We start from the raw sequence: 26,949 nt of genomic DNA, 5'->3' as shown, positions 1-26,949 counted from the left end.
TGGGCTTCTCCAGCTCTCCAGGCTGCCTGATGTAGCAAAGAGAGGTGAAATAAATCCTAACCACCACGTGAAGCTGTAAGAGAGCCCAGGAAACATCTGGGAGCTGTTTCATCTCAGCAGCAGTGAAGTCATTTGCTTTAGCCACTGATTTCAGTTGACTCTGAGGAATGAAAGCAGGGTGCTGAGACTGCTGCTGCCTGAAGAGCGGATGGGGAAGTCCTAGTCACTTCCTCCTGCAGATGTGAGGCTGCTCGCTGGGTACCACAGCCCACACGCATCCTGCTCTCTGTGCGTGCCAGCAGCACGGATGGGAGACAGCATTTTTCTTACTAGCTCTTAAAATAAGCCTGGGATGACTAAATTGCAGCAGTGGTACCTCAGAAATGAATAACTGCTTCGTTTCCTCAACATGGAGGAGTTCTCTCTCCATTCCTGCAATTATTAAACTAAAAGGATGATCAAACTTAAGCATAACCCCCCCCAAAATCCAACTCCCCCAAACTCTCAACCCTTCCTCCCACACCTGTTACCCTGAACCTATCTCCAGCTGACAGCAAACACCTTGGATCTCAAGATGCCCCACTACAATGTGAGCAGATCTTGCTCTGCCTCAATTAAAATGCTGTGCAAGGAAGGAGTAACACTGAGGTGCATTATACTTACAGTAGTCAGGAATATGTGTCAAGGTGAACATAGCCCTGAAGCTTAAGGTAGGTGGGAGCTGCCAAAACTGTTCATTAGCTGACAGGATGAGGAGAAATAATTGATGCATGAACAAAAGCAACAACTCCAGAGAGCAAACCCAGCCTTGAGAGCTCTTAGTGAAGAGTTACACAGTGCAGATGGTCTTCTGTAACCAAAGAGACAGCTTAAGGATTCTCAAGATCAAAGGTTGTTTAACTGAGGAGGCAGCTTGCAGAGCTTAATGTAGATATAGAAGGTAAATTCACTCCTACCATCTTTGTGTAAGATGTCTCTCCAATGAGGTATGAATTGACTGGACTGCAAGAGGAAATGGCTTGAGCAAGTCAAAAGATGCCCCTATTCAGATACCTCCTGCTGCTCACGGTGGCCAAACCCAAATAACAACCACCTAAGTTACACAAAAGCCTATAGCTATGGGTAAAGCAGAAGCAAAGTAACAGCCTAGCAGATACTTCCAGCAAAGTGTTATCCCCAAAGAACTGCATTTCAGGAACCCCTCCGAGGCTTCAGTTCAGAAAGGGCATCCCAAGGCAAAGAGAGCTTTAACAAACACCCAGGTTTAGTCATGTACTTTAATCCCACATTTCACTGGGATTTAAATGTTGGCTTCATTTATGCACACTGAACTTTCCCAGTTCACTGGATATGAGCCAAAGGAAATAGGTGCCTCTTGCAGCCTGCCCTGAAGAACCAGAGCATTTCACCTTTAACAGCACGTGATTAAAGCAACTTGAGCAGTTCCTAAAGGCAGTAAGAAAATCCTTTTCCATCACCATTCCCTTTCAGGGAGAGCTCAGAATGACGAAGTATTCACCCACACAACTGCCACAGCCAGAGTTTTGTCAGATGACGGCACAGGTCCCTCTCCAGTCTCTAGTTCTGTGATGTTCTCTTTACCATGTTCTTACCATGGAGCTCTGAGCACCCTCGTCTAGTGGAAGCTGTTGGAATTGGATGAGCTTTAAGGTCCCTGCCAACCCATTCTATGATTCTGTGTTCACATATAGTTACATTTCAAGCATCTCCCATACAGATCCTCAAAGGTTAATCAGTTCCTACCTAGGCTGACAGGGCTGCGTATCCTCGGAGCACGTACTAAGCTTGAGAACTAATCAAGGGGCACTGGAGCTCTCTGGTAGCACTGAGCAGCTACTCCACTGTCAGCACCAGCTGCTGCTTGCTGGTAGTTCTACACCCTGCCAGGAGACAGCTCTCACACCAGCACTGCTCCAGGAGCCTGCCTGTGTCTCCAAGGGTGCACCTGAAAACAGAGCAGCACACACAGGGGTGAGTTGAACCACTGGATTCTTTCTCTAGCCACACTTCCCAAGGAAACCGAAAGTATTACTGAGACTCCTTTGGCTATCTCCATGAGGTGATGGAGAGGATCCCCTGGGTTCAGGCAGCAACACAGTTGGGGTAGCAGAGCTAGAAGGAATATAAACTTGTTAAAAACCAAATAAAACCTTTGAAGTGCACAGCTGAGACACCTGCATAGGCTCAGGGTGAAGGTGTATTTGACTTGAGCTGAAGCTCATGATTCAGATTTCCCCTTCTATGCTTTGTTTTAATCAAGTTTGGGGCTTTTTGAACTAGGAGAAGTAGAAGAATATGGCAACAAGAACATAGCAACTACACATGCACAGATATACTGTTTTGTGGACAACAGTTTATTACACAATAAGATTTTATACAAAACAGGAAACTGTGACAAAGTAGTAGCTAAATATTACAGTACCAGACCATGGGTCAAGCGGTAATTTACCAGTTGTGAGTCACAGGACAGTTAATGCACAGGTACCTCTCAGTCATCAATAAATACTTCACTACTTGGTACCCTCCAGGAGCAAGGAGGCAGTCAGAGACTTGAGCTCCTTTGCAGGTTACCTCATGCATTGCTATCGCTCTGGATGTAACTACATTAATATCCATGTACCTAAATCCACCTTTAGCCTGAAGATCCACACATCTAGTTAATGATGCAGTAACATTCCCATCTGAAGCTTGGCATGACCACGTAGAACAAAAGCAAACATTAACAAACCTACCATGTCTGTTCTGACCAAACCATGCAACCTGAGTATGTAAAGCAGTCTGGTTGAGCAGAACTGACAGAGATCAATAGACTCTGCCATAGGTAAAGAGCCTGGCAGCCAGCCCAGCCTGGGTCTATCCATTCCCCTTCTTCACCAAAGCATTAAAGCACTGTATGGAAGTCACCTGCCTTTCCCTAGAGGATCAGCTTCCTCTGGAGGTGCCTGGGCCTTCTGAGCAGGGTTTGCTGTCAGCTTTAAAATCACCACAGACAAGCAAGGGCTGTGTTCAAGAGCACTAGCCCTGGAGAATCCCAGTTTCCACTCACCTGGCCTATTCATTTTCAGCCTTCCTCATGCCTTGTTGTGTGACTATCTATCCAATGCTTCACTTGCTGTGAACAGGCCCTTTTCCTCACATCTCCACTTAGTGTTCTTCCAGAACATGAAAAACCACCTTTCCAGAAATCAGACCAGTAAAATCTTCAGCGTCTTACCTAAGGAAAAGATTATCCTACCAAGAGCAATCCACCACAGCATGAACCTTGGTCCCTCTGACCATTGTAGTCCTCTCAAAGACAAGAAGCAGCTCAGCTCAGGTTTGGTTTTCCTTGCACAGCTCTTCATCCATCTGTCAGCTGCTGCCAGATTCTGGACCCCTGACGATGCGAGAGGAGAACGCAGGCAAAGCTGACTGTCAGCTGCATCCAAAGGACTGGAATGTCAGTGTCTGATCCTAATACATACATGAGGAAGGAAAGAAACTGAGATTTGAAGGAGATATATTCTTAACACTGGAATATTAAACCATGGTATCTTCAACCTCTGTAAAAAACCCCTCTCTGCTGAATTCATTTACATTATGTGTCATATACTCAACAGAAGGCTGATACAACATGCATGAACACATAAAACCTTATTTGAGTGCAGGATGCAAGAAGAAATCCATGGATACTGAACAACTGAGGCTGAAAGGAGAAAGGTGTGTTTATCATTCTGGGGCTAATGGAGTTTTAAATCACATTAAATCTTAGAAGACACAGAAATTCATTTTCCATGTCACATCACAGCTACTGCTGCTTAGAGAACCTGAGCTTGTCCGAGAGAAGGAATTCCAGTTCAACAGTATCATCAGTGGTCTCTACTGGTACATTACTCTCTTCCACAGGAGGTTGGTACTTCCCTACTTCATGCCTTGAAGCCAATATCCCATTGCAGGAACATGCCTCTGGTTGTCTGATGCTGTCTGAGCGAATATGGTTTGGAAGGTAAATGCCTGGGCAGGAATCTGGCTGGCAGTGACTAGGGATGAAGTATTCAGTTGCCACTGGACTCGATCCCGTGTGATTAGGAAAAGGATTATTGGCCAGGCAACAGGTCTGGAGACAGTTGTTGGTTTTGAATCCATGATGAAGGCCCAGTTTAGCAATAAGGGGCTTCCCAACATTAACTTCCTTTCTTTCATCCATTGTATATTCTAGTCCTGGGTACTCATAGTGCAAGCAAACGGTGAAGATCAAATGTTCCTGCAAAAGAGGAAATGGGGGGAAGAAAAAGAGTTACACTTCTTCCCCAAATAGACAACACAGGAAACACTTAAAGCAGCACAGTCCACTGCAGAAAGAGACTAACCTTTGTAAGAGCTAAAGACATGTATTGGGCAAGACTTGTTTACTGAGGACCTCTTTCGGGTTTTGGCTCAGCTGACAGGGTTTACTTATAGAGGCACTTCGATTACACCAGCTGCCAAAAACACTGAAGATGAAATACCAAGTGATGTCCAGCAAAGGTGTTCAGGACACAGATACAGAGATAAACTCAACAGTGCCACAGTATGTCGAAGTGAGAGCCTTTCATAAGCTGGAATGGAAGGAGATGATATATAACATGTTCATCTCCTACTAATGACTTGTAAGATGCTGCTCTGCTTCAGGTCATATTCTTGTACTGAATATGGCACAGGAACATCCCCACAGCGTGCACAGATGATCCTCACAAAACTAATCACCTTGTCAAAGTTCAGTATGAGCCCAGGAAATACAAAGTGCTTTGCACAACAGTGTCAAGATTGCACAGGCATTGATGAATAACCTATACTAACCCTTAGTTTCTGCAGGGAACTTAGCCTGGTGTAGAGGCAGTGTTTGGGAAGGTCCTTTGAGACTAAATAGCTTCCAGTTTCCTCAGGAGTTCCTCTGTTGGCCTCTTTAGGATCCACATCCAGGTCCTTTTGCAAGAAAGAAAAGATGCAGTTTGACATGGACAGGGCATGCAATATTCCACTGCAGGGGAGGGAGAACACCAAGACACTGATAGGGAACACTTACTAGTGCAAAGTCTGTAACGTAGGCTCTGCAAACCACTATCTCAGGTGGCTGCTTTACTATCCGTGTGTAGATGATCATGACATTGGAAAACTCGGCTGCAAACCCCAACTGGATCTGAACTCCACACTTGAATTCCAGGTACATGCTTTCTGGAAGCTCTGCAAATAAATAACACAAACCTTAGCCTGTGTGTTTTCTATTTACTCTGGGTTCCAAAGTGTAGACCTCTTCCTGCTGTCCTCCTCTACAGATTTACACAGACATTGCCAGAGAGCTGCCTCACCTTCATCAGAGAGCTGCCTCATCATAGACATATCCTTATACAAATATAAAGGTTATTCTCTTTCCAAATTCCACACACATTCTCTTCTATGGCTTAAAACAAACCACAACATTATGTCTTGGTAATCTTTGCTTTGCATTTCAATCACGTAACACTCAAGAATTAAGGGCTGACACCACAAATAAGAATCTTTATCTGTGATAGAGGCTGCCTCCATCAGTAGTTGTCCTAAAAATGCCACCCCTGCCCCTCTGTCCAGTCTGTCAAAGAGATTTTAAGATGTATTCCCAACATGTTTAGGTGAAAAGAAGGGGCCTTAAACCCCACTGCTCTTCTGTGGGGGCAGCCTGGACCCGATCTCACCTTTTTTTCAGTTGGAAACACTGAAAACTCCTTCTCATCACGCACTTTCCATCCAGTTCACCCAGCTAGTAGTTTAGGTGTGGACTTCAGAATGAGACTGATGATGTCATTGTTAGACACAAAGAGACTACTAGATTAGCCCAGGAGGAGACATCATACATGTCTCCTCTACAGTGTTTGAGTGGTTTGAAGTGTACTTCCTCGGGATGAATTCTACGTGTCACCTTGCTCATGACAATCTCATGTAGAGCTGAACCCCTTCACAAAAATGTCCCACATCTGAACATACCACTGAAAATTCAGACATGAACTTGAATTTCTTCCATTTCCATTCAATATCACAGCCCACAGACAAGAGGTTATTAAGGAAGCCCATCCTCTTATCCTCCGCCATCATCCAAAAGCAGACAGTCTCATACCATGAGCTTTGGCCCACTGGAGGTTCCGTGCCAGGGTCTCTGCAGAAGATCCAGTCTGTTGGATGGGATCAGTCAGTGCCCTCTTCTCAGACAGACTGCTGCGGATCTCCAGAGCTTGCTTGCCTTTGGTCAGGTGACATTTGCCCATATCTAAAATGAGATGCATACAGTTTGTTTCAAAATGAGCACTGCTGAAACTCTAACTGAATTGAATACACTGCTGTGGTTATGCCACTGTCAGCACATCCATAAAAACATGTCCTTTTAGAAGCATTCATTGCTCAGCTATTCATCACTTCAGGCTAAAGCAGCGTGCCAGGTGCCTGCAGAGGATTTGTATGTGGCCTACTCAATGTGCTCACATGTTCTTCAAAACTAGCCCCAGCAGTATCCCAGCTCTGATTCAGTAAGGTCCCAATTGAAGTGACTCATTTCAAGCATGTGAATAATCCCATTGGAGAGGATTTCTAAAGAACTGGATACAAGCAGAGTATTTTTGGGCATTGGAACCAGATGGTCTTTCAGATGCCTTCCAACCCATTCTATGACTTTAGGGGTCAATATTGGTTATTTAACATCACCACTAATGACCTGGTGACAGGACAGTGCAGGTGATTAAAAACTGAGAGGAGTGGCTGATACACCAGAGGGACCTGGACAGGCTGGAGAACTGGGCAGAGAGGAATCTCATGGAGTTCAACAATGGGAAACACCCCAAGTTCTGTGCCTGGGCAGGAACAACCCTGTGCACTGGTACTGAAAGAGGACAGACTTTCTGGAAAGCAGCTCTGGAAAGACCTTGGGGACCTGGTGGGCACCAAGCCAGCAATGATTCTTGTGCCAAAGGCACCCAACAGGCACTGACCATTCACATGAAGGTTCTTTACATGGAACACTTTGACTGTGAATGCTCCTTTGGAATGTTTTCAAGTGCCATCAGCGCACTCCCAACACGCAATATCTAGTAATAGTGACAGCAATGGTTGTCACACTGCCTGGCAGATCAATCCTTCTCTCCACTCTGAGTTCAAGGATGAGATAAGCAATAGGTCACACAGAACATCTCCAGCATGTGACATTAGCCTGGCAGTACGGACAAAGCAAGAAGAGGCAGTTGGATTTTACTCCTGCTTTGAACAGGCTGACAGGGAGAACGTGGGATAAAAACTAAGGATATACATTTACTACTGATGCTAGGATGATTGGATCGCAGGGTTCTCTTCTCACACAAGAGTGTCAGAACATTCCAGAAGGCAAGAAAGATGAAAGAGAGGGTTTAAGTTCTTCCTTTCTATTTAGGTGATGGTAAAAGTGTAGTACTGTAAGCAAAGTACAAAACTTACTGCAAGCAGCACTCTGCTGACTGTACCTGGCAAAGGGAGCAAACCCCACTGCCCCATTAAACAGACAAACAAATCAGCAAGAACCATCACATTCCTGTTTACATCCTGCGAGTATCCTGGACTCCTATTGCCATCAGCTTGACATAAATCCCAGGCTCACATCTCACCAATGCTCTCTCCCCTCCCTTCAGGAGAGCACTGACAGCAGCTCTCTTGGTTTACTCTTTGTGTTTCCTCTCCCACAGTGTGACCTGTGACAGCAGAACTTTACTGTGCATTCAGGATCCTCATGGATTTCTTTCTGCTTTTGGGATCCCTGACAAAAGACAGACTGAGCAAACTGCAGTTGCAACATGTACACTGGAAATCACAACAGAACATTACCTACAAAGAAGAGAACCTTATACAGCATTAACAAAGAGCTGTCTGTATCTATTCTATGCTTTGAGCACATTTGCACAGAAGCAATACATTTTCCCTCAAGAGTTTTCACCCTAGCACTATTCCCATCAGCTATGCAAGACAATTACTGAACCAAGCATATTAAAACAGTGCACTGCCCTTTATACTGCACTTGTACCCTTTGATTATCATCACTAGAGCACTCTCAGGTAGGTAGGGCTCAGTTGTTTTAATGAAATGGAAGTGACTGGACACTAGAAGAGTGATTTTTATGGATGGGCAATTTAAATCTCAATGCAGAAGGACACTCAGAACAAAGAAGGTTCACTAAAAAGCAGAGGAGAAAATTGATCACTATTAAAGAAGCTCAAATGCCTTTATAATACCATGATCTCTGTTACTGTGCTGCCCAGTAGCACTTGCTTCTTGATAAAAGCTGCTGTTTTAACAAAAGAGCTTAAAGTAGACACTTTAGCACCAAAGCTGTTGGTAATGCAGGCTGAGAAGAGTGCAGGAAGCTGGAGCTCACCTTCTGCAACCTCATCAAGCAGCACAGTAATCTTCTTGTCTTCCAACAAGCGATCCTTCAGGAACTTCATGAAGATTCCATTGGCCAGTCCTGACTGCTGGATTTCAAAAGCTTCTGCTCCCTGGCACCTGTGAGATCACCAGCGTCAGACAAGGGAAAACCACTGAACCATCTGCATGATTAACATCAACAGGAGGACAACAGGAGTAAAGTTACATTGGGAATGGGGGAAAGAAACCCCACAGTTTGAAACCCAGGTTGTGTCTAAGGCCAACCTGCTCTGCACATCCATGTGCAAGCAACACATCCTGGGGAGAATTCACAATCAGGCCACAGACCAGAGCTGATGTCCAACTACTTAGATGAGTAGAGAACTCCTACAACTAACCATGAGCAAAAGATCAGGAAGCCTGCCCAGCAGTTCCTGGTTTGCTGAATGCACTGACGTCACCCTGTATATCTGCATGAGAACACTTAATACTGGGAATCACTGCATATGCATTTCAGCTGACTATGGAACGATTCAAAGAAAGAAGTAAAGATGATCACAGATACGGATATAAATTACTGGTCTTTAACACCACAGTTAGTGTTTTGCTGTGAAAGATCAGCTGTACAATCACTTCTGGCTTCCAAACCTCTGTGGCATAGCAGGAGAAAGATTTCCTTACGTGGCATATCCAAAGACAATGTTGGCTGTAACCTTCAGAGCATCCAAGATCAGAATCGTGTCGTCGTATTCATTTCTGCAATAAATGGAAAGACAAGAAAATAGAACGTAGCAAACTACAGTTGTTCAAATACCAACCAGCAGAGTTCAGAACAGTACTTCTCTTTCTCTCCTACAGTTCTGGAGTGAAACCTGACTGCTAACACACAGAGATCTTCATGGAGACAATGTACAGAAACAGTCAGGTATCACACACTACCCAGATGAGGGCAGGCTGCATTAACCAATAGAGTTTGGTTACAATAGCTTTAAAAGTGATTTCTCATAACCAGCCAGTTTAGGGTATAACAAAAACCACACAAGTTCTTAATTTTATTTGGGTTTTTGGGTTTTTCCCCCCCAAGCACAGCATGCCATAAGGCTTATGTAGCCATACTTTCACAGCAGACTGGGAAGCTGAATTGGGCCATTGGCATTTCATTAGCAGGGAGGTTTAAAACATTAAAACATTAAAGCTGCAGCAATCTTCTATTGCTAAACATTCCTCAGGGACCAATTTGCAGAAGTGCTGAGTGAAGAGTGATTTCAAGTGCAAGTTGAAGTAGTCTCTTCAGTTGGAAAGAAAACACTACTTTGTTTAGAAAAATCCAATAACCCAGTTGGGTTTGAAGCTCTAAAGAAAGATACACCATCCCCAGCATAAAACAGGGCACAGAATCAATGCCTCTGAAGAGATCTAAAAATAAGCACTTCACTTGAGCCCTTCTGTTAAATTAACGTGCCTTTGATGATATGGATTCTCCTTCCTCCCTGTAATGATGAAGATGGTTAATGATGCAAGGGGACAGGGTGATTCTTCTTCTTCAAGATGCCTGATTCTATGATCTCAGTTATATTAGGTAAGACTGATGCTTTCTAACCTTTAAAGAACAACAAAAGAAAAAGAAATAAATGCCCTTCAAATCAAGAGGCAAGTATCTACCCATGGAAACAAAGCCAGCTTCATGTTTCCATCCAAGGCCAAAGGCAAAATAAGTCTGTGAATGAATCCCGCTGACTTTAAGAGCACTTGGTTTTAACGTGTCGCTGCAGTGAAAAAACTGAACTCCACAGTTTGTTCCCAAATTACAGTCATTACACCCTATCATGAGGCAAAACTGTCCCTCAAACACCCAGTGTTCCTGGGATGTTCAAAACTCACTGTTCCTGGATGATGGGACTGTACCTTTTCCGACACATATCCAGCAGGAACACGTTCAGTCCTGTCTCTTTCTCCTGCATCCGTTTGAGGATGTTCTGCACACACAGGCAGTTTGCAGAGCGGTAGGGATTTGGAGCATCAATAGGAACCATGAAGCTGTTCCCATAGTTTTCATAACCATGGCCAGCATAGTATAACAGACCTGAGAGTTTAAAACACACGTGACTGAAAACACAGCTCAAGAGCACATTGGAACACTTGTAGACATTTTAGCATGTCAAACACTTCATGCACTATTTAACATCAGGGAGATTAACATCATTCTGAGATTAACATCATTCAAGCTACTCCAAGCAGGGTGTTTAATGTCTTTGTTAATACAGGAAGGAAGGGGAACCACATTAACACCAACTTCACAACACACAGACACAACGAATTAAAAGATACCAAGCAAAAACCTCATGCAATAGGATAAATTAGATATTGGCATCAAACACACAGAGTTAAATACTCTTCAAATGCTTTATGACCTGTTATAATCTGCTGTGGATGATATATAACTCACAGATATGAACAAGGAAGTGTGCCAACTGTAAAACATCTTCTATATATGTGCAAGGCTTCAGTTAGTACATAGTGCTGCAGGTGAACAGAAGGCAACAGAGATAAGAGCTAACTGGAGATCTGGCCTTCTTATGCCATTACTCTTACTAAAAACAGCCATGAAATTTACATCCCTACAAAACTTGAGTATTCAGCCCTGTGCTTTTTGGAAAGGAAACCAAGCCAGAACTACAGCCCTTCAGACCAAGCGTTTGATTCTCTTTTACTTGTAAGCCCTCAAGTCATTAGCAACTACGTGAGGACCTTGCAAACTGCTCCATTCAATCAACAGGGCTGAATTCCTTTTTATGGGGAGCAGGCATGGGCAAGACAAGCAGGCAGCAAGTCCATGCAAGGGAAGTGGTGGGTGCAAGGCTTCACTTGAACAAAGAGCCTGAACCCAGCTGCCAGAGGCTTGGGAAATGGCAACAGCTTTATTCAGTTAAAAGTCAGGTTTCTAAAGGGCACAGAATTTAAGGTGTGTCATTACCTGGAGGTGTTCAAGGTTGGACGGGACTTGGAGCAACCTGGGCTAGTGGACGGTGTCCCTATTGGAACTGGATGAGCTTTAAGGTCCCTTCCAACCCAAACCAGTCTGATTCTGTGAATAACCTGAACAAATGAAGGTACTATTGGGCTAGTTACAAGATACAAATGGTTACCTGAGACTAGGTAGGTTCAAGACAGTTAAAAAATGAAGTTAGGCACCAAGTGCATGATGCCATATCAGGTCCTAAGTTAAAAGGAAATCCTTAAAATTAATTTCCACAGAGTTTGGATCTGGACCCAAACCAAGGTTATATTTGAGATTCTATAGATCAGGTTTATGTTAGATTAGTGATTGGACTGACTGAAGGAAAGAAGCCTTTAATGGAAAGCATGATTTCTCAGAGTATTTCCTCAATGAACAGAAATAGCTCAGAAATAACAACCACATTTCTTTCCTATCCTTGGCAGGTGACTGTGCTGTGCTTATCTGGTGAGTACCTGCAACAGTTAAGCTGCTGAGCTCAAGATCAGAAATAAATCTCTGCATACCCAAGGCAAGCACAGTAAACATGTTTGGAGGAACTCATTAGACACTTCGACACCACGATTTTAAGTAGGCTCAAGTTCCTCACAGACGTCAGCATCTAAGTGGTATCTGCCTCTCTCTTGGTTGTGCTCCTTTAAAGAAAGCAGCCTAATAGCTATTTTTAGCCTTTAAATAGATGGGTCTGTGCTTTTACCCTTTGTGGAACACAATATTAATTGCTCTCTACCTTTAAAGCAACATAAACTAAGACATCAGAGGCGAAAACCATCATCACTTTGTCTCTGCTGGAACATTTCTTATTTGAAATGCCACTTTCCTTGCAGTAAGCAGGAATTACAATGTCATATCAAGCATCAGGAATATGTGTAACAGGGACTAAACAGAAGTAGCCACTATGCCTCTTCTATTTGGAGCTGTGCCCACTAAAAAAGCAATAAGTCATCATCTATTTGTGCACCGACAGCATCTTTTATATGCCTGAAGCCATTAATATCCAGGAAGAACAAAGACCATTTACATTGAAAACACTACTCAAAGAATGCTCTCCTTACCTTCCAGAAATGCCAGCCTGCTGGAAAAATACAACTGCAAACATAAACCTTAGAAGAGCTTTGCTATGGGGCTGGTGAGAAACTCATTAAAGCCTGTCGGTACTAAATTCATGTCCATTACAGACAACAATGGTTACAGAAAACAACTAAGAAGGTGCAAGAACCCAAAAGCTCACCCCAATGTATAAGCACACCTATTTCCAGGGCACAGAGAGAGACAAATGCTATCAGAGAGCCTGCTAAACTTCACTGCCCTACTTAGCCTTCGTGTCATGCAAGTTTTGGCTCTGACATAAATGCCCAAATGTCAGCGCAGCCAGTTCTGCTCAGGCAGAGCATCAGGTAACACTGCAGTGAGAAAGGCACACCAAGAAATAATCTGACCTTGTGTCCCAAACCAGAATCAACTCATGTTGTCTTGGGCGGGTGCTGCTACAGGAATTGTGCTGTTTAAACACGACAAGTGGCACAACTTTGGGGCCTCTGCTCTAAATCATTTCTGGAGGCATTTATGCAATCTCAGCTTTTCAAAAGGACCAACCAGTGGCAGCCAGCAGCAAACTCCTCACAGCCCACACCAGAACTTCCCTTGCACTCCAAGCCAAGTTATTCGAGGCCTTTTCCAAGCAAGACACAAAGGTTTCTGCTCTGAGCATCAATCCCACCGTGCCCTCCCCAGCTCCATCTTGTGCTTTGACTCTCAAATAGTCTGTAAAGAATAATGTGAGTTCTTCTCTGGTTTATTTTACTTCTTTAAAGTGCACAGCCACAACTTGCAGGAACTACATTGTCATTTACATAAACAAATTTCTTTTCAGTTTGCTTTGTGAAGCAGAAATCCAGGTTTGCACAACTCCCTGTCAAGGGCATTATGCATAAGTCTGTGCTTGCCAGGCTAGAATCACAGTAAGGATTAACCTCACACCTTGGCACAAAGGAATTGTGTTAAAAGATGTGCTGCTCTCCTCCCCCAACACACCGGGTATCACAGTGCAGCTCACTGTAAAGGCAAAGAAAGCCTCCCTCCGCCTCTGTTCTTTACAGAGCAAGGACCAAGAGCAGAGCAGCACTTCCCAAAGAGAAGAAATCCAGAAGGAAAGAGCATTCTGCAGGCATCCAGCAGAATGGTGGGGGATGAGTGGAAGGGTGCCGCCAGTAAGCCCAGAACATATTCCACATGTTCCATGCTGTTCCCCACCAGAAAAGCAACCTAGCAGCCCAAGGATGCCAAGGGACTGGCCAGCCCTACCCAAACCATCATCTGCAGGCATGGGAAGGGAGGAGGACAAGGAGGAAGATGTTGAAGAGGTCTCCTAAAGGCAGCAAGGACTGCTGCCCAGGACTACACCTGCTCTTGAAAGCTGTGTAACTGCAGTATACCACCACTCTACTACTAGCTTGTTTCCATAATACACCACTACAGTCAAAGGGCATGCTGGTGGGTGTTTTTAACTTACTTTTCCCATTCTACATATGCGCTATTTACCATGAAGTCTGTTTTGCTATCACATATAGTGAGCTGGCAGAGGTACATACCAGACATTGTGTACTTGGTGCATCACAAACCTGACCTACTTCTACATGTTCTTACCATACACTCCTTTGTCCAGGAGAAGCAGAAACTCATCCACTGCATTTCTCATCTCGGGCTCAGTGAGATCCAGCAAGGAAACAACTTTGAAATCCAGCTGCCTCAGCAAGTTGGTCAGTTCATAGACATCCACCATAGGAGCCTTGAGCTGGGGATGGTTCCAGTAGCTCATATTCCCTATTAACAGGGCTACCTTGTCTGTTGCTGCAGAGACAAAGGAAAACCAAAACCACGTCAGGTTTGTTAAGGCTTCTTTTCACTTACACTCCTCTCACACTGAGGAACATGAAAGTGGTACAGTTCTGACAGAGGCCAGCAGCCTTTCCACCTGGTTTAGCATCCAGACAACATGCCTGAGTACACCTGAGTCTACCATGCAAGAATGCAATTCAACCCCCCAGCAACTATTCTTCCCATCATACATACGTTATCCATCTATCTTTATGAGCTTCAGGTCAACATCAAAGCATCTGTGCTGAGGAAGAGCTGAGCTTGCAGGGACACATACCCTCAGCAGACTGACTACCAATCCTTTTTATCACCCCAATACCATTACCTCCAACTGTCCAAGTATTCAAAGTAAGGGAGGAACATGCTGGCTAAGGCCCTGGCCAGAGGAATCTGAAACAGTAAACTGAAACAGATCAGAAGTTGTAGACACTCCACCGAGTCACTAAAAATACTGGTGCCCTCACCACATTTTACTCCTGAAAGGGCATGCAAGCATTAGAAAGGGCTATAAAAATACACAGAAGTCTCCCTCCCTGCAGCTATTGACAGTTATTTCACTAGCAGAGGCAGAAGCAGCAATATTCAGAAGCAAAACCTATTTCCCAGATGTGAAACATGTATGTTCATTACAGCTACAAACTACTTACCAACAGGTCTGTGATCTGACTGTTCTTGCAGCTCTGCTTGAAAGACATGAAAAGAGCAGATCATCAATAACTACAGCCATAGCTGTAGTGTCAGAAATGAACTGCGTGGCCTGTACAGACACAGGCTATTGACACTGCTTTGCCTCATACATTACTGGTTTAAGACAAGAAAATGCTCTTTTTGGTTTGGTGGGGTTTGCGGTGTTGCTGTTGTTACCCGATTTCCTTCACCCCCTTCCAGCAAACACAGCATAACAACCCTTTGATTCACTGTATTCAAGTTCATTTACTGGAACCAGAAAGCTGTGCTGCTTTTAACAGGACATCTGCCCCTCTTTAATCCCCAGTCATAAACACATCCAAATCATGGCCTATACAGTGTAACCCAGCCAGGCTTTAGTGATCTGCAATGTAAAATGAAGCTGGAATGGAAGTTTTCCAAAGCTTATCACTCACCTGGTTTCTGAAGATCACTGAGGTCTTCTGCGAAGAAATATAGCAATAACATCAGTTTAAATAAGCAAAAAATAACTATTTCAGTAATAAAAATAAAAGTCATTATTAATAGAAGCCAAACTACCTTTCTAAAACACTTTTGGCTTCGTACTTCTGCAAATCTAACCTTTCATATGATGATTCCACATGCAGAGAAGGGGAAACCCTACACCAATATACTAAGCTGTGCTAGACACAGCATTCTAACACAGTAGATCTTGAAACAAAAGGGAGAAACCCATTCTGTGCCTCAGCCCCACAGGCATGCAAGCAGCTTCATTGAATAAGGAACAGAAGCACCCAGGAGATGTGTGAAGGACAGCAACATCCTGAGCAAGAAATCTTACTTTGTGTCTGAAGTCTTGGCTTTACAATTGTCAAACACTCTGAGCTACCACAGGGTTCACCTCTTTATTCTGAGAACACTGGCAACCGTGGAAAAGGAAAACAATTTACCCTGAATTTACCTCCTAAGCCACAAAAGGAGGCTCATATATCCACATAGGAACCCCTCACAATGTTAAACCTAAAGGGGTATATCAGCTCTGGTTAAACTTTGAACAAGAGATGCTGCAGAGCAGTTTAAATCCAAGCAAATACAAAACCAGAGTAGAGCCATTTACTGTACTTTGAAATGCATTTGGATTTTCATTGCTGGGCAGGGGAGATGCTCTAAGCAGCCTGACATCTTTATATATGATCCCCCGTGATGTAAATACTGGCTTTGAGATGTTTAGTAATCATAGATGGTGTCAGCACTAAAGGGTCTTCCTCCTTGTTGCAGCAATGCAAAGGAGAACAGAAATTGTCCCAATAAGGGTGCTGCAAACACCTCTCTCAGACAGAGCTGACAGTGGAACTGGCTCTATCCAGCTCTCTGAGGTCACCCAGGTTCCTAAGCACCTTCAGCCTTTCTTGCAGGGATGTTGCCTCCTGAGCCCAGCCAAAGAAATCTCAAGTTCTTCACATGTCACTAGAAACAGGACACAAACCCAGTGCAAAAATCAAACAACTCTAAATACTAGAGAAGAAGAAAGCAGTGTGGTTTTCCTCCCAAGAGCTGCATTAATACCTCGTGGTATTAATGCAAAGAAGAGAGAAGCACATGCAGAAGGAACATTGCATCACACGTTAGTGATCTCAGATAGACCGAAGCTCTTAACCCACACATGCTTTTCAGCAACACACTATCATTAAGTCTTACAAATTGATTCACAACCAAAGATGTATTTACCTTCTGAGCACTCCACTGCCATAGCTTTCCTTCCTTGGGTTTAAGGGGGGAAAAATTGGAAGACAATTGCTCTCAGTTTTGAGAGTGAGCACACAAAGTGGGAGAGAAAGTCACTTCCAAGCTTCTCTGCAATCTGCCTTGTTTCATAGCAGCAGAAATAAGCACTGACCACCACACTGTACAGTGTTACTAAAGCTCAGGGTGCTAAACTAGGCTATTTTTTAGGATAGGCAAGAACTTCTTATATGAATTATGCAATAGAATGATCTAGAAGCTGCACAAACAGGTCTTTGCCTTGTTAGTTAGTTTACTGCAAATACATGCACCCACATTAAATCATGTTATATTCACTTATTCTGCTTGCTATGAATAACCTCACCTGTCCTGATTGTGTAATACAATTTGTACCACCAACAAGGGTTCGTAGGCTTAGGGAAGGAACGGGTAAATCAGCTAACCTGTATCAAGCACAAAAAGTCCTTACCTACAATGACTTCTATCTTCTTGCTGTCCTCGTCTTCCTGGTCATTGAACACGTGGCACCAGTATGTCCCTTGATGCTCCACATCCACATAAGTTACCTGCACAAGCATTGTCACAGTCACCTCACCAGACCCCAGAAGAATTCCTGTATCAGTTTCATTTAATCCCACTTGCAAGAAAGGGTAAAAGCTAAAAGCAAAGGCTGACCAAATCCAAAACTGCTGACACCCTCATTCCTCAGTGAGCAGGACACCACATGCCTTCTAGCAATCCACCTCAGAGGCTTGAGATGCCTTAAACACTGAATGCAACAGCTCATACAAATCAGAGTGCTCCGCAGGGCTTTCACTCTACTGATACTTCATCTGTGTCATGTCCCAGCAATCCAAGTACACTATAGCCTTACATCCTATGACTACCACCTGAAACATGCTCAGGATTAAAACCATGCACCCAAGAGCCTCAGAATATTATGGGCAAGGGAGTAACAACTTACAGTGAGCACTCCCATAAGAGGTTTTCAAGGCTATGAAGAAATAAGCTGTTTTCTTCAAGGAAGCTTTATGTGATAAAGTGGTTACACATCAGACCCCAAGGCTGGCCCCTTGCAGTAACTTACCATGTAGACATTTTTGCTCCCATTTGCCAAAGGAAAGCCATTTCTGAACCACTGGTACTGAGGAATTGGGTTTCCAACAGCTCCACACTCCAGCACCAAAGCATCCCCCACTGCCAGGCTTTGGGCCAGAGGCTGGACACAAATGCGCAGCTTGTTTCCAGGCAAACCAGGTAAGCTCCCTTAAAAAGTGAAAAAAGAGGGAAGAAAACAGGAAAGAAAGGGTGAGACATCACATAGACTAATAAGAATTGATGATGTATGGTCACATCTTCCCGTAACTACAACAGGCTGGCTTAATAGCAACGAAATCAAGTTACTTGTCTGTGAAGAGTATGCTAAAATCATCTGCCACTGCCATGTCCCATATAGAAATGTCTTGGGGAACAAAAGCTATTCAGAACACCTTAAATGCACTAAAGACTCATCCAACTGATGTGATGTAAGTTTCTATACATGATAAAATCCATCTTTAGAACATCCACCACACAGAGGAGTGCTACACTGAGAAGGTTCCTGATCTCCACACACTGAACTGTTTAAGTGACACACACTCCAGCAAGCTCAGTCCCACTTGTAAAGGTCACGCCAGTGATCTTTTCTCTCAGCTGCAAGGTCACTCATCTTTGCTGTTAGACTACGTGTGCAGACACATGCTTTGTCATCAGAGGTATTTGTGACTGACAACCAGAGAGTGATGACATTTTCCTTTGCACAGTGAAATAAAGGGAGGCAGTGATCCAGGTATCTCTGTTCTACTAGTGGCTGAGCTTCTGGGTGCACCATAAACTTGTGTTTCAGAGGTTTACAAAGATACTTATGATCAATGTTGACCAGTGTTTTTAAAAGAAAGCTCTATTTCCTAATGCAGACTTGATATTGGTAAAGAGACTGAGAGATACCTGAGCAAATACTCTGTTCTGTGATAAACACAGACCCTGGCTTACCATGTTCTCTATCAATGGTGTTGGGGGTTTTCTTCCTTACAAAGGAAAATGTCCTACTTTAATATCAGGATCTTCCAACAAAATGTACAGAATTAATTAAGAAGTAAGGTGAGATGGGAAGGAACTGCTGTTGTAGTCAAATGAAACAGGATTAGTCTTCAAGAACAGAAACACAAAAGTTACAGGTAGTGAAAGACAACTTGAGATCGAAAGATAACATGGTTTCTGTCTCCCTTACCTGCCATTTACAGGCCCTTGTTGGTACATCCTGTTGTTGTACCACTCACAACACTCACTAACCAGCTTGTCCCTTATCTCTTGGGATCGTGTCTGGCTGCCTCACTGATCCCAAGCTCACAAGACAGCTTTGGCAGAACGGAGCATGGTCGAGCGCTCATCAAACAGAAAGCAATGAAAGAGAGGAGGAGAAGAGTATCTGAAAAAAGAAAGCAACCAAGGGAGCAGAAAAGGGAAAGACAGACAGTCAGCAGCTGAAATAGAAGATTTCACACCTAGTCATCATTTACAGAAATGGTATTGTCAGTGTTGTCTAGTTGAACTGCAACACCAGTAATCCCAAGCTGAATGTTCCAGACAGAGAGTGTTCCCTCAGTGCAAGCACTACATGCTCCCCTTTAAGTCTCCTTGGTAGGACTCCAAGAGGGAAACTTACAGGAAGGAGGAATCCATCCTGCCCCTCATCCTTTTACCCATTCCCAAGGCCTAAACACACTAAAATTCACTCCCACTATAGCTCCTGGCTGGCCAAGAGTCATGGAATATAAACCGAGGTGCTAGGCTGTGGATACCTGTTGCCCTTTAGGCTCCAAAACTCCTGCCACAAGTGTGAAACAACATACTGCTGGTTTTCCTCAGGGGTTCTCTGGAAGGAGTCATTACAAGGTTATTCATCTCAGCTTCCTGGTGCAATCAGCAACATCTAAACCTGCAGGTTTCTAACTGAGTAGAGCTGGGAGTAGAAGCAGGAAAAGCAGAAGAAATCATTGCTTAGATAAGGGACTGGGAGTATGTTCAAGAGCAAGATGTGAAAAGGTCACCCCAAATGACACTGCAATAGCTTTTTGTCTTTTACCAGAGGAACAGTTCTCTCTGTCTCTTTTCCTGACGTGAGTAATTTTTCTATGTGGGATGCAAGTAGAAAACACCTTTAACTCATGACAAGAGATGAAATAAGTACTCTTCATAGCCTGAAGGCACTGCAGTTGAGTTCTAGCTCACCCATCTTCAGGCCAATAGCAAGCAAGTCCACGCTATTTAATGAGGAAGTTTATAAAGTACAGGAGTCAATGCCTGTGTAATGCACCTGAGCATTCTATAAAGCAAACAACAAAGAACACATACACCAGAAAACCCACCATGGAAGCAGAACTATCTTCAAGCCAGTGCCATAAATTCCTATGGACTTACATGGTACAGGTGAATTACTAGGGCTTTTTATGCAGGTAACTCACACCTGACTGTAGCTGACCATTGATAAAACCCATGAAGATGCAATTCCCACCAAAAAGACTCAGGTTAATTCAAGTGCTTCTTCCTTTCATAGGTTTATTTCAGTAACTTGTTGGCTGGGTTGGTTATATGAAGGTGTAATGACTGCATTAGACTGTGTGTGTTTTTAATCAGGCCTCCTTCCCATCTGTGCAAGACAGCAACAGGGACCCAAGTCCCTCTGAGGAGTGGGAAGACAGACTTTCAGCAGACAGTGGTTTTGCCACTCACCATGAGGTATTCCCTGGAGCTGACAGACTTCCAGGCGTGCCCAGCGACTGAACACGAAGGAGGATTCACTGTTTACTCGGCAGATGTAGAAGCCAGAGTCGTTCACACTCACTGGATTCAAAACTAGCTCTGGAGAATTGCCATTGGGAACCTGAAGTACAGGAGAACCAAGAAACAGATTTAATCTAAACCTGGATCAAACCTTGGAATACTTATTTCAATGCCCATAGTACCAGCCTCAGCGCGTTCACTTGCTGGAAGCTTTGGGAGGAGGAAGTCTTGTTCTGTGTGTTCAGCAGCTCAGAGACAGGCTTCCTTCCACGAACCATTCAAGACAGTTCTGAGCTTTTAAGCCTATTGAAAAGCTCTTCCTGAAATCAAGGATTTTTACCTTTCTCCACAAATAACTCAGAATGATTTCTTAAGCACTGTTCCAACCTGCATGTGTGTTAGATTCAGCTCTAGTCTTAAGATATATTCAACTATGACCAGGAAAGTGTAACATTCTTTCACAGAGAAAGAATTTTTTTACTACATCTATACTTACTCTTACATTCCAAGATTAGCCTCCAAGGATGAGGTGGTCTGAATACAGCAGACCACCTGCTGCCAACAATAAGGAACCACCTTATTGTTTTAGCACATTGACAGGGTTGTTATGGAGCATTTCTTATACTTCTATTAGTATATAGAGCAATCTCCTCTTATTGCAAATAAGTCTCAAAAAACATATCATCCCAAATCATTCCCTATTATTTTCACCATTAACCCCCTATATTCTGTATCAACTATTACCTCTTTCTCCTGCTTGAACCACTGGTAATGCACAAATGGGTGTCCTGTTGCCCAACAAGACAGCTTGACAATCTGACCAGAGAGCACTGCTTGAGAGTCTGGCTGCACAACAATCTTTATCCCTTTAAAGAAGAAATTACACACAGGGAAGTTATTAAGAAATACAATTCCACTATTGAAATTTGCATTGAAGTTTGAGCAAAGAGTTTCTGTCATTAAACAGACTTGGAAAAGAATTGGTTTGTACTGTGTATACACACAGCTCAGATTTGTTATATGGCGTTGAGACATTCAGTTGTTAAATTTCAGATTAAGATTAGGCCCAGCCTGAGAGATGGATCAAACCAGTAAGAGTTTAACTACAACACAGTGTGGTTTTCTGCTATTCCTCGTGCAGTCTTACCAGCCAAACCCCTGCTTTTTGGCTCCTGTAGAGCACAGGGCTGAGGTTTTCCGTTGCCAACATGCAAGGTAAAACTTTCGACTTCAGATTTTAACTGCCAGGAAAGAGCATGAGTGAAATTCTGACACCAGTCTGATACGATCCAGTTATTTTCTTAACCTAGACCATCCCAGAGATCTTGTTACAGCATGACCCAAAACCAGATCTACTGGTACAACCAAGGTCATCAGAAGAAGAGGACGTGTTCCTAATAGAGAATGCTTGAGGAAAGAAACTGTAACAATGTGATCAATGGGCTGAAACGTGAGCAGAAACCCCTGTGCTCTTTGTTCATCACACACTCTTTGTCTAGCAGGGAAGTGGGCTGTGTTAACCTCCTCCACACACAATCCTATTCTGAAGTTGCTGATCACACAGGCAGCTACTCCAAAGCATCCATAGGACTTGAAAATTCCCTGCCTCTCTCTCTGAAATAACTTCCCTCTATACCTAAGCCCTGAAGATGACAACCTCAGCTCCTCACTGAACATTTTAAAGAGAGTGTGTTAAGTACCAGTTTTGAGCATCACCATCAGATAACATTAACCAAGACAAACAGGAATGATATTACTTCACTGGAAAGGACAGAAGAATGAAGATGAGTTGCTCTTTCCAAAGCCTTCCACTTTAGTTTAATGCCTCCTGATCTGCACAACTAACACCTCCTAGGAAAGCAGTTGAGCAAAACAAGTTCTCTGGAAGATCAGTATTCTGCACTCCCTGGAAGCATTACAAACAAGTTCTAAGAATCTGATTCATAGTTTCTTCACAGTTTCATTTATCTTCCTGCCATTTTTTCAACACTCTACAGCTATTTCCTGAAAAGCATCACACAATGTAACGGTTCAGGAAGAAAACCTCCTCGCTCCATTTTCTGAATGGTTACAGAGATCCACAAATACTTCATTTGCCTTGGAAAATGCAAAGCTCAAGTTTTGAGCTCCTAATGTTCACTATAATCCAACTGTTAGGTTCTTGGCTCCCACACCAGTAAACATTTGCAGTCATTTCTGGAAACTCAGCCTCAGTTACTCACACTCAGGTTGAAGTGCTCAAACTGCTGCAGTAAGAGACCTGCCTGCAGAGGAAAACCACCTCTCTGCTCATTTCAATCATGACAGCTCACGGAGGTGGCACAAGGGCCAGGCTGTAATACCACAAATTGCACAATAAGCCTTTTGCCTCCTTAGCCTGGGAGAGCGCTCTCTGTGTTTCATTCATTTCCAGTAAGAAACGACAAGCTAAAAAAGGGAAGAAAAGGCTAGAGAGGTGACCCAAGATGCCACGGCTTTCTCACTGCCAAAAAGGAGAAGCTTTAAAGTTATTATTACTACTATTTTGTGTCTTTATAGGAAGCAGCTTTTCTATGGAGTGAATTCAATGTGACAGGCAAGTCTCTAAGTTCTAAGAGACAAACAAGGACTGGAACTTGGTTCTGGGAGCCGCTGATTCTTCAAGAGATGCTTTGTATTGCTGCAAATGAAGCATGTCCCAGCTTGTAACAATACATCTCTGCCATAAAGGTACTGAAGTTGTGTCATTGCCAAAACAGACCCCTAAAGAGCATCAAAACTGTGCACTCATTAACCAGTATGCTCACAGGGTCTTTTTACCTGCATCAACCAATCCAGTAGAAACAGTCTAACAACCAGCATGACAGTGATGGAGGTCAGTTCCTAACTGATACCACTATCTCACAACTCTGCTATGTAGCAAGTTCCTGGTTATCTGGTTTTGGTCTTCAATACAGATTTCAAAATGTAACTTGACTGAGAGCCACACAAAGATCCTCAATTCAATGACGGGGACACTTGAGATGATCACAGATCAAGCAAGCACAACATTTGGGCTCAGTGAGGAACTCTGCAGTACAAATGTGAACCAGGACCACTCATGATTCTATGATCTACTTAGGTGACTTCTAATCTCAGAACCATGAGCCAGTTACCAGGGTAATCGTATGAACACCAACTGCTACAATTCAAACTCTAAAGATGTTTGTAGAAAAGGAATACTTCAGTGTTTCCAGCTGCAGGAAAGCACAAGCCAGAACTGACCTGAATGGCTGAGGCACTGGAGAGCCTCTGTGTGCTCCAGGGCCTGCAGGAACTCCACGAGCTCCACCACAGTGCAGCCACGATCTCCCAGCAGCTTGAGGAGACTCCAACTGGGACTTCCTTCTGGCTCCAGCACTTTGAGGGAACACTGCTCCAAATCCAGAGGGCTGCAAAGTAAGGGGAGAAAGATATGACACAGACCTCCTTAGTACTTCTTCCTCAGAATGGAGCAGAGTTAAAACCCACAGTGGGAAATTCCTAACTGATCTGAAGGTATCTGCAGTACTTCCTTCAAGTTTTAGGAGTTCAGCGGTTACACAGCAACACCTCCACAGACTGAAAGTGGTATTAGTGAGCTGCATGCTACAAGAGATGCTTGTGCCTAACAATTCTGATTAAATGTATTGAGAAATAGTCAACTTTTCACTTCTTACAGTCTCAGCACAAAAACAAGCGCAGCACCTTTCATTTTCATGTGCCTAATTCAGAAGCAGTAAAGAGCGAGTCAGAATCCAACTTGAAAGTCCAGGAAGACTTTGATTTTCAGAGTTGTTCTTAAAACAAGTAAGTGCTGCAGCTTAACTGATGCACAGAGTGCAGTTATCTGCTTCCATACATTCACCTCCGGGTATAAATACACATAGTCTTGAATTTTAGTGTTAAGTCTTATTTCAATTATAGTAGATTAAAATCACACAGGTAATAAGGAAATGAATACATCTATGGAAGGGAATGCCAGTTTATTGTATTCCCACTCAAAGATTAATCAATGTTTCTTGTATTAGCTCACATGCAGGTGAGATACTGCCACTTACCAAGCACTTCATTGTATTTTACTGGATAATACAGAAACACACACAGCCCCAGGCCCATGGAGGGGTCACACTGTAGCTTTCAGGTTCTACTTCTCTATATTCATCAATACAGTTGTTACAGAGGAAGGGCACATGTTTATAACGTGCATTCAGTGTTGCACTTGAAATGCCTCGTGTTTTTGAGGTACTACCCTCTAAACCAAACCCTGAAAAGCCACAGGAAGCGACCCACAGAATGTGACCTGGGAAGAAGGAGTTGAAGAGAATGGATGCGTTTACCCCAATACAGACAAGAGGAGCTACAGGGGACAGCCAAACATTTATGGAGTTCTCTGTCTGGCTGCATTCCCACTGAGGGACAGGCGGATGTTTCCCAGCTCCAAGGTGGCAAAGCAGGATGCTACACTACTTGTACCCTGCTGCTTCTTCGCTGGAAGCCCTCACATGGGACCAAGCAAACATCTCCTAGAGATGGACCATGACTTTACCTCAGATCTCCTCCACTTGCCCCAGCGCCGGGGTTCGGTCAGGGATGCTCCCGCTGCTGCAGGATCGAGGTGTGGGGGGGTTCTGCGCGGGACAGTGCGGCCCACACAGCCCGGGCAGCCATGGCCTCAGGCAGCAGCAGCAGCAGCCGCTGTTCCTCGCCCGAGCACAGGCTCACAGGCGCCGGGAAGCACAAACCTGCCCCAGGGCCGCTGCCCCGGCCGGCCGCATCGCTCACGGCCCGGTGCTTTCGGCACCGAAGGGACCCCGGGCGGCGCGGCCCCTGCCCCGACCCCGCGGCCTCCACCGGGGCCCCGCTACCTGAGCCAGAGGCTTCCCCGCCCCGCCCGGCCCCCTTAGGCCGCCCTCACCTCAGCCGGACCCTGCCGCGGCTCCCCGCCCGCTGCGCCAGGTCCCGCCAGCCCTTGCCGGGCGCCGCGCGGTCCAGCAGCTCGCTGAGCCTGCGGAGCAGCGGCGGGGCCAGGCCGCTGAGGGGCAGCGCGCCCCGCGCCGGCTCCGCCATCGCCGCCTCCCGCCGCCCGGCGCCGCGCCGCGCTCCGCCCGGAAGGACGCGCCGCGCGCAGCCGGCACGCGCACCTCCGGCACGCGCGGCTTCCCGCCCTTTCCTGAGGGGAGCCCCGGCGCGGCCGAGCCCGGGGGCACCGCGGCCCCTGGGAAGGGGAAGGCGCCCGGGAGCGTGTGAGGGAACCGGCGCGGGTTTGGGTTTCCCCGGTTTGAAACGGGAGAGAAACGGGAGTGTGTGGCTCTGAGGTCAAAACGCGGTGGCTGGACGCGGCCAGAGAGCCGGGAGCGGAGCTCCGGTGAGAGGGGCCGTGCGAGGATACTGCAGGCACAAATCGTACCACAGGGGGCCCGCTCTCAGGAGAAACGGCTTTAGCCGCGGCCGTGGGCTCCTCTGTGACACTGCTTTCCCCATCTGCTGTCGGTTTCCAGACAAGCAAGTGCCCAGCTTCCAGGGTCAAGTGTCTTTTAGCGAGATAAAGGAGGTGCTTCTGGGGAAGGGTCTCCCAAAGAGTCGTTTCTCTCCATCGCTGCTAAGGCACCGATGAGCATGGCCATGATCTGAGGGGAATTCTCATCTCTCTGGATTTACAGCTTGCCCAAAGTGCCTCAGGAGGTAATTTTACCAACGTTTTTAACCTGTGTTCAAGCATTCAAATGTGGCTGTCTGTTGCTGAAGTGTTTTTCACATGCCTGCAAGCCTGCCTTGCCTTCCCAGTGGAGCATCGGGACCAGAAGAGCCTGTTTTCTCATGGGGTGCATTGCACTAGTCAAACAGGCTTTGCATTGCACAGGCTTTATACACCTGCCTGCAGAGCAGATGGCAGTCTAGCATCTCTCCTGAGTTCTGTGGGGTCCAGAATCTCTGAGAAACAAGCCCTTTAGTTAGACTTACCTCGATACAATTGAAGCCGTTGAGTGGCTTCTTCCTGTGTCCTTAACCAATAGTCTATTTCTCGTCATTTCAATGCAAAACACATCCAGGTATGAATGACACTGAAATTGACTTCATTGTGATATGTGGTTACCCACAGCAGTGCATGACTTAGCTGCTGGGAAGCCAGGCAGGAGCCTTTCACCCCCCTCAGCCTGTCGTCTGTGCTTTGTGGGTGTCTTCCCACAGCATTGAGCAGTTAAATTACCTCCTGCTGAATATGGTTTTAAATCCTGAGCTCTCATTCCTGCGGGGATTATTTTGAGGCTATTATGTAAAGCACAGATATCCCTGCTGCTATTCCTGAATGAGGGTGGTTGTAGGTGCTATGTTTATTGCAGAACACACCACTTTCCTATCTGGGTCTAGATAACGCTGGGAGCAACAAGTATTTAGCATGGTAGTATCTCATAACCACTTTTAGCTGTGCTTTCAGCTGAATGCTTGGC

At 44.8% G+C, this 26,949-nt stretch overlaps 1 protein-coding gene across 1 annotated transcript; it reads right to left on the bottom strand.

Annotated features, from left to right (window-relative positions):
- Positions 1–2,354: 2,354 nt before the first annotated feature.
- Positions 2,355–25,567, bottom strand: MALT1 (MALT1 paracaspase). Its single transcript, XM_030474854.1, has 17 exons — positions 25,416–25,567; positions 23,744–23,910; positions 21,245–21,366; positions 20,450–20,600; positions 17,766–17,944; positions 17,148–17,244; positions 16,664–16,696; positions 15,391–15,417; positions 14,935–14,967; positions 14,057–14,260; positions 10,300–10,477; positions 9,076–9,150; positions 8,405–8,532; positions 6,131–6,280; positions 5,066–5,223; positions 4,840–4,965; positions 2,355–4,264 (listed from the first exon to the last, which is right to left on the bottom strand). The coding sequence occupies exons 1-17, from the start codon at positions 25,565–25,567 to the stop codon at positions 3,809–3,811; spliced, it is 2,436 nt and encodes an 811-aa protein (XP_030330714.1). The 3' UTR covers positions 2,355–3,808.
- Positions 25,568–26,949: the final 1,382 nt, after the last annotated feature.

The sequence above is a fragment of the Strigops habroptila genome, chromosome Z (assembly GCF_004027225.2).
Source record: "Strigops habroptila isolate Jane chromosome Z, bStrHab1.2.pri, whole genome shotgun sequence".
NCBI classification, from domain to species: domain Eukaryota; kingdom Metazoa; phylum Chordata; class Aves; order Psittaciformes; family Psittacidae; genus Strigops; species Strigops habroptila.
This window is presented reverse-complemented; position numbering and strand designations above follow the sequence as displayed.

Excerpts from the sequence above, each read along its gene's own strand:
- MALT1 (XM_030474854.1), bottom strand. The coding sequence starts at position 25,567 with ATGGCGGAGCCGGCGCGGGGCGCGCTGCCCCTCAGCGGCCTGGCCCCG. Across the intron at positions 23,911-25,415 it reads CGCGGCAGGGTCCGGCTGAG|CCCTCTGGATTTGGAGCAGT; the intron begins GTGAGGGCGGCC and ends CTTACTTTGCAG. Across the intron at positions 5,224-6,130 it reads CCAGTGGGCCAAAGCTCATG|AGCTTCCAGAAAGCATGTAC; the intron begins GTATGAGACTGT and ends ATTTATTTGCAG.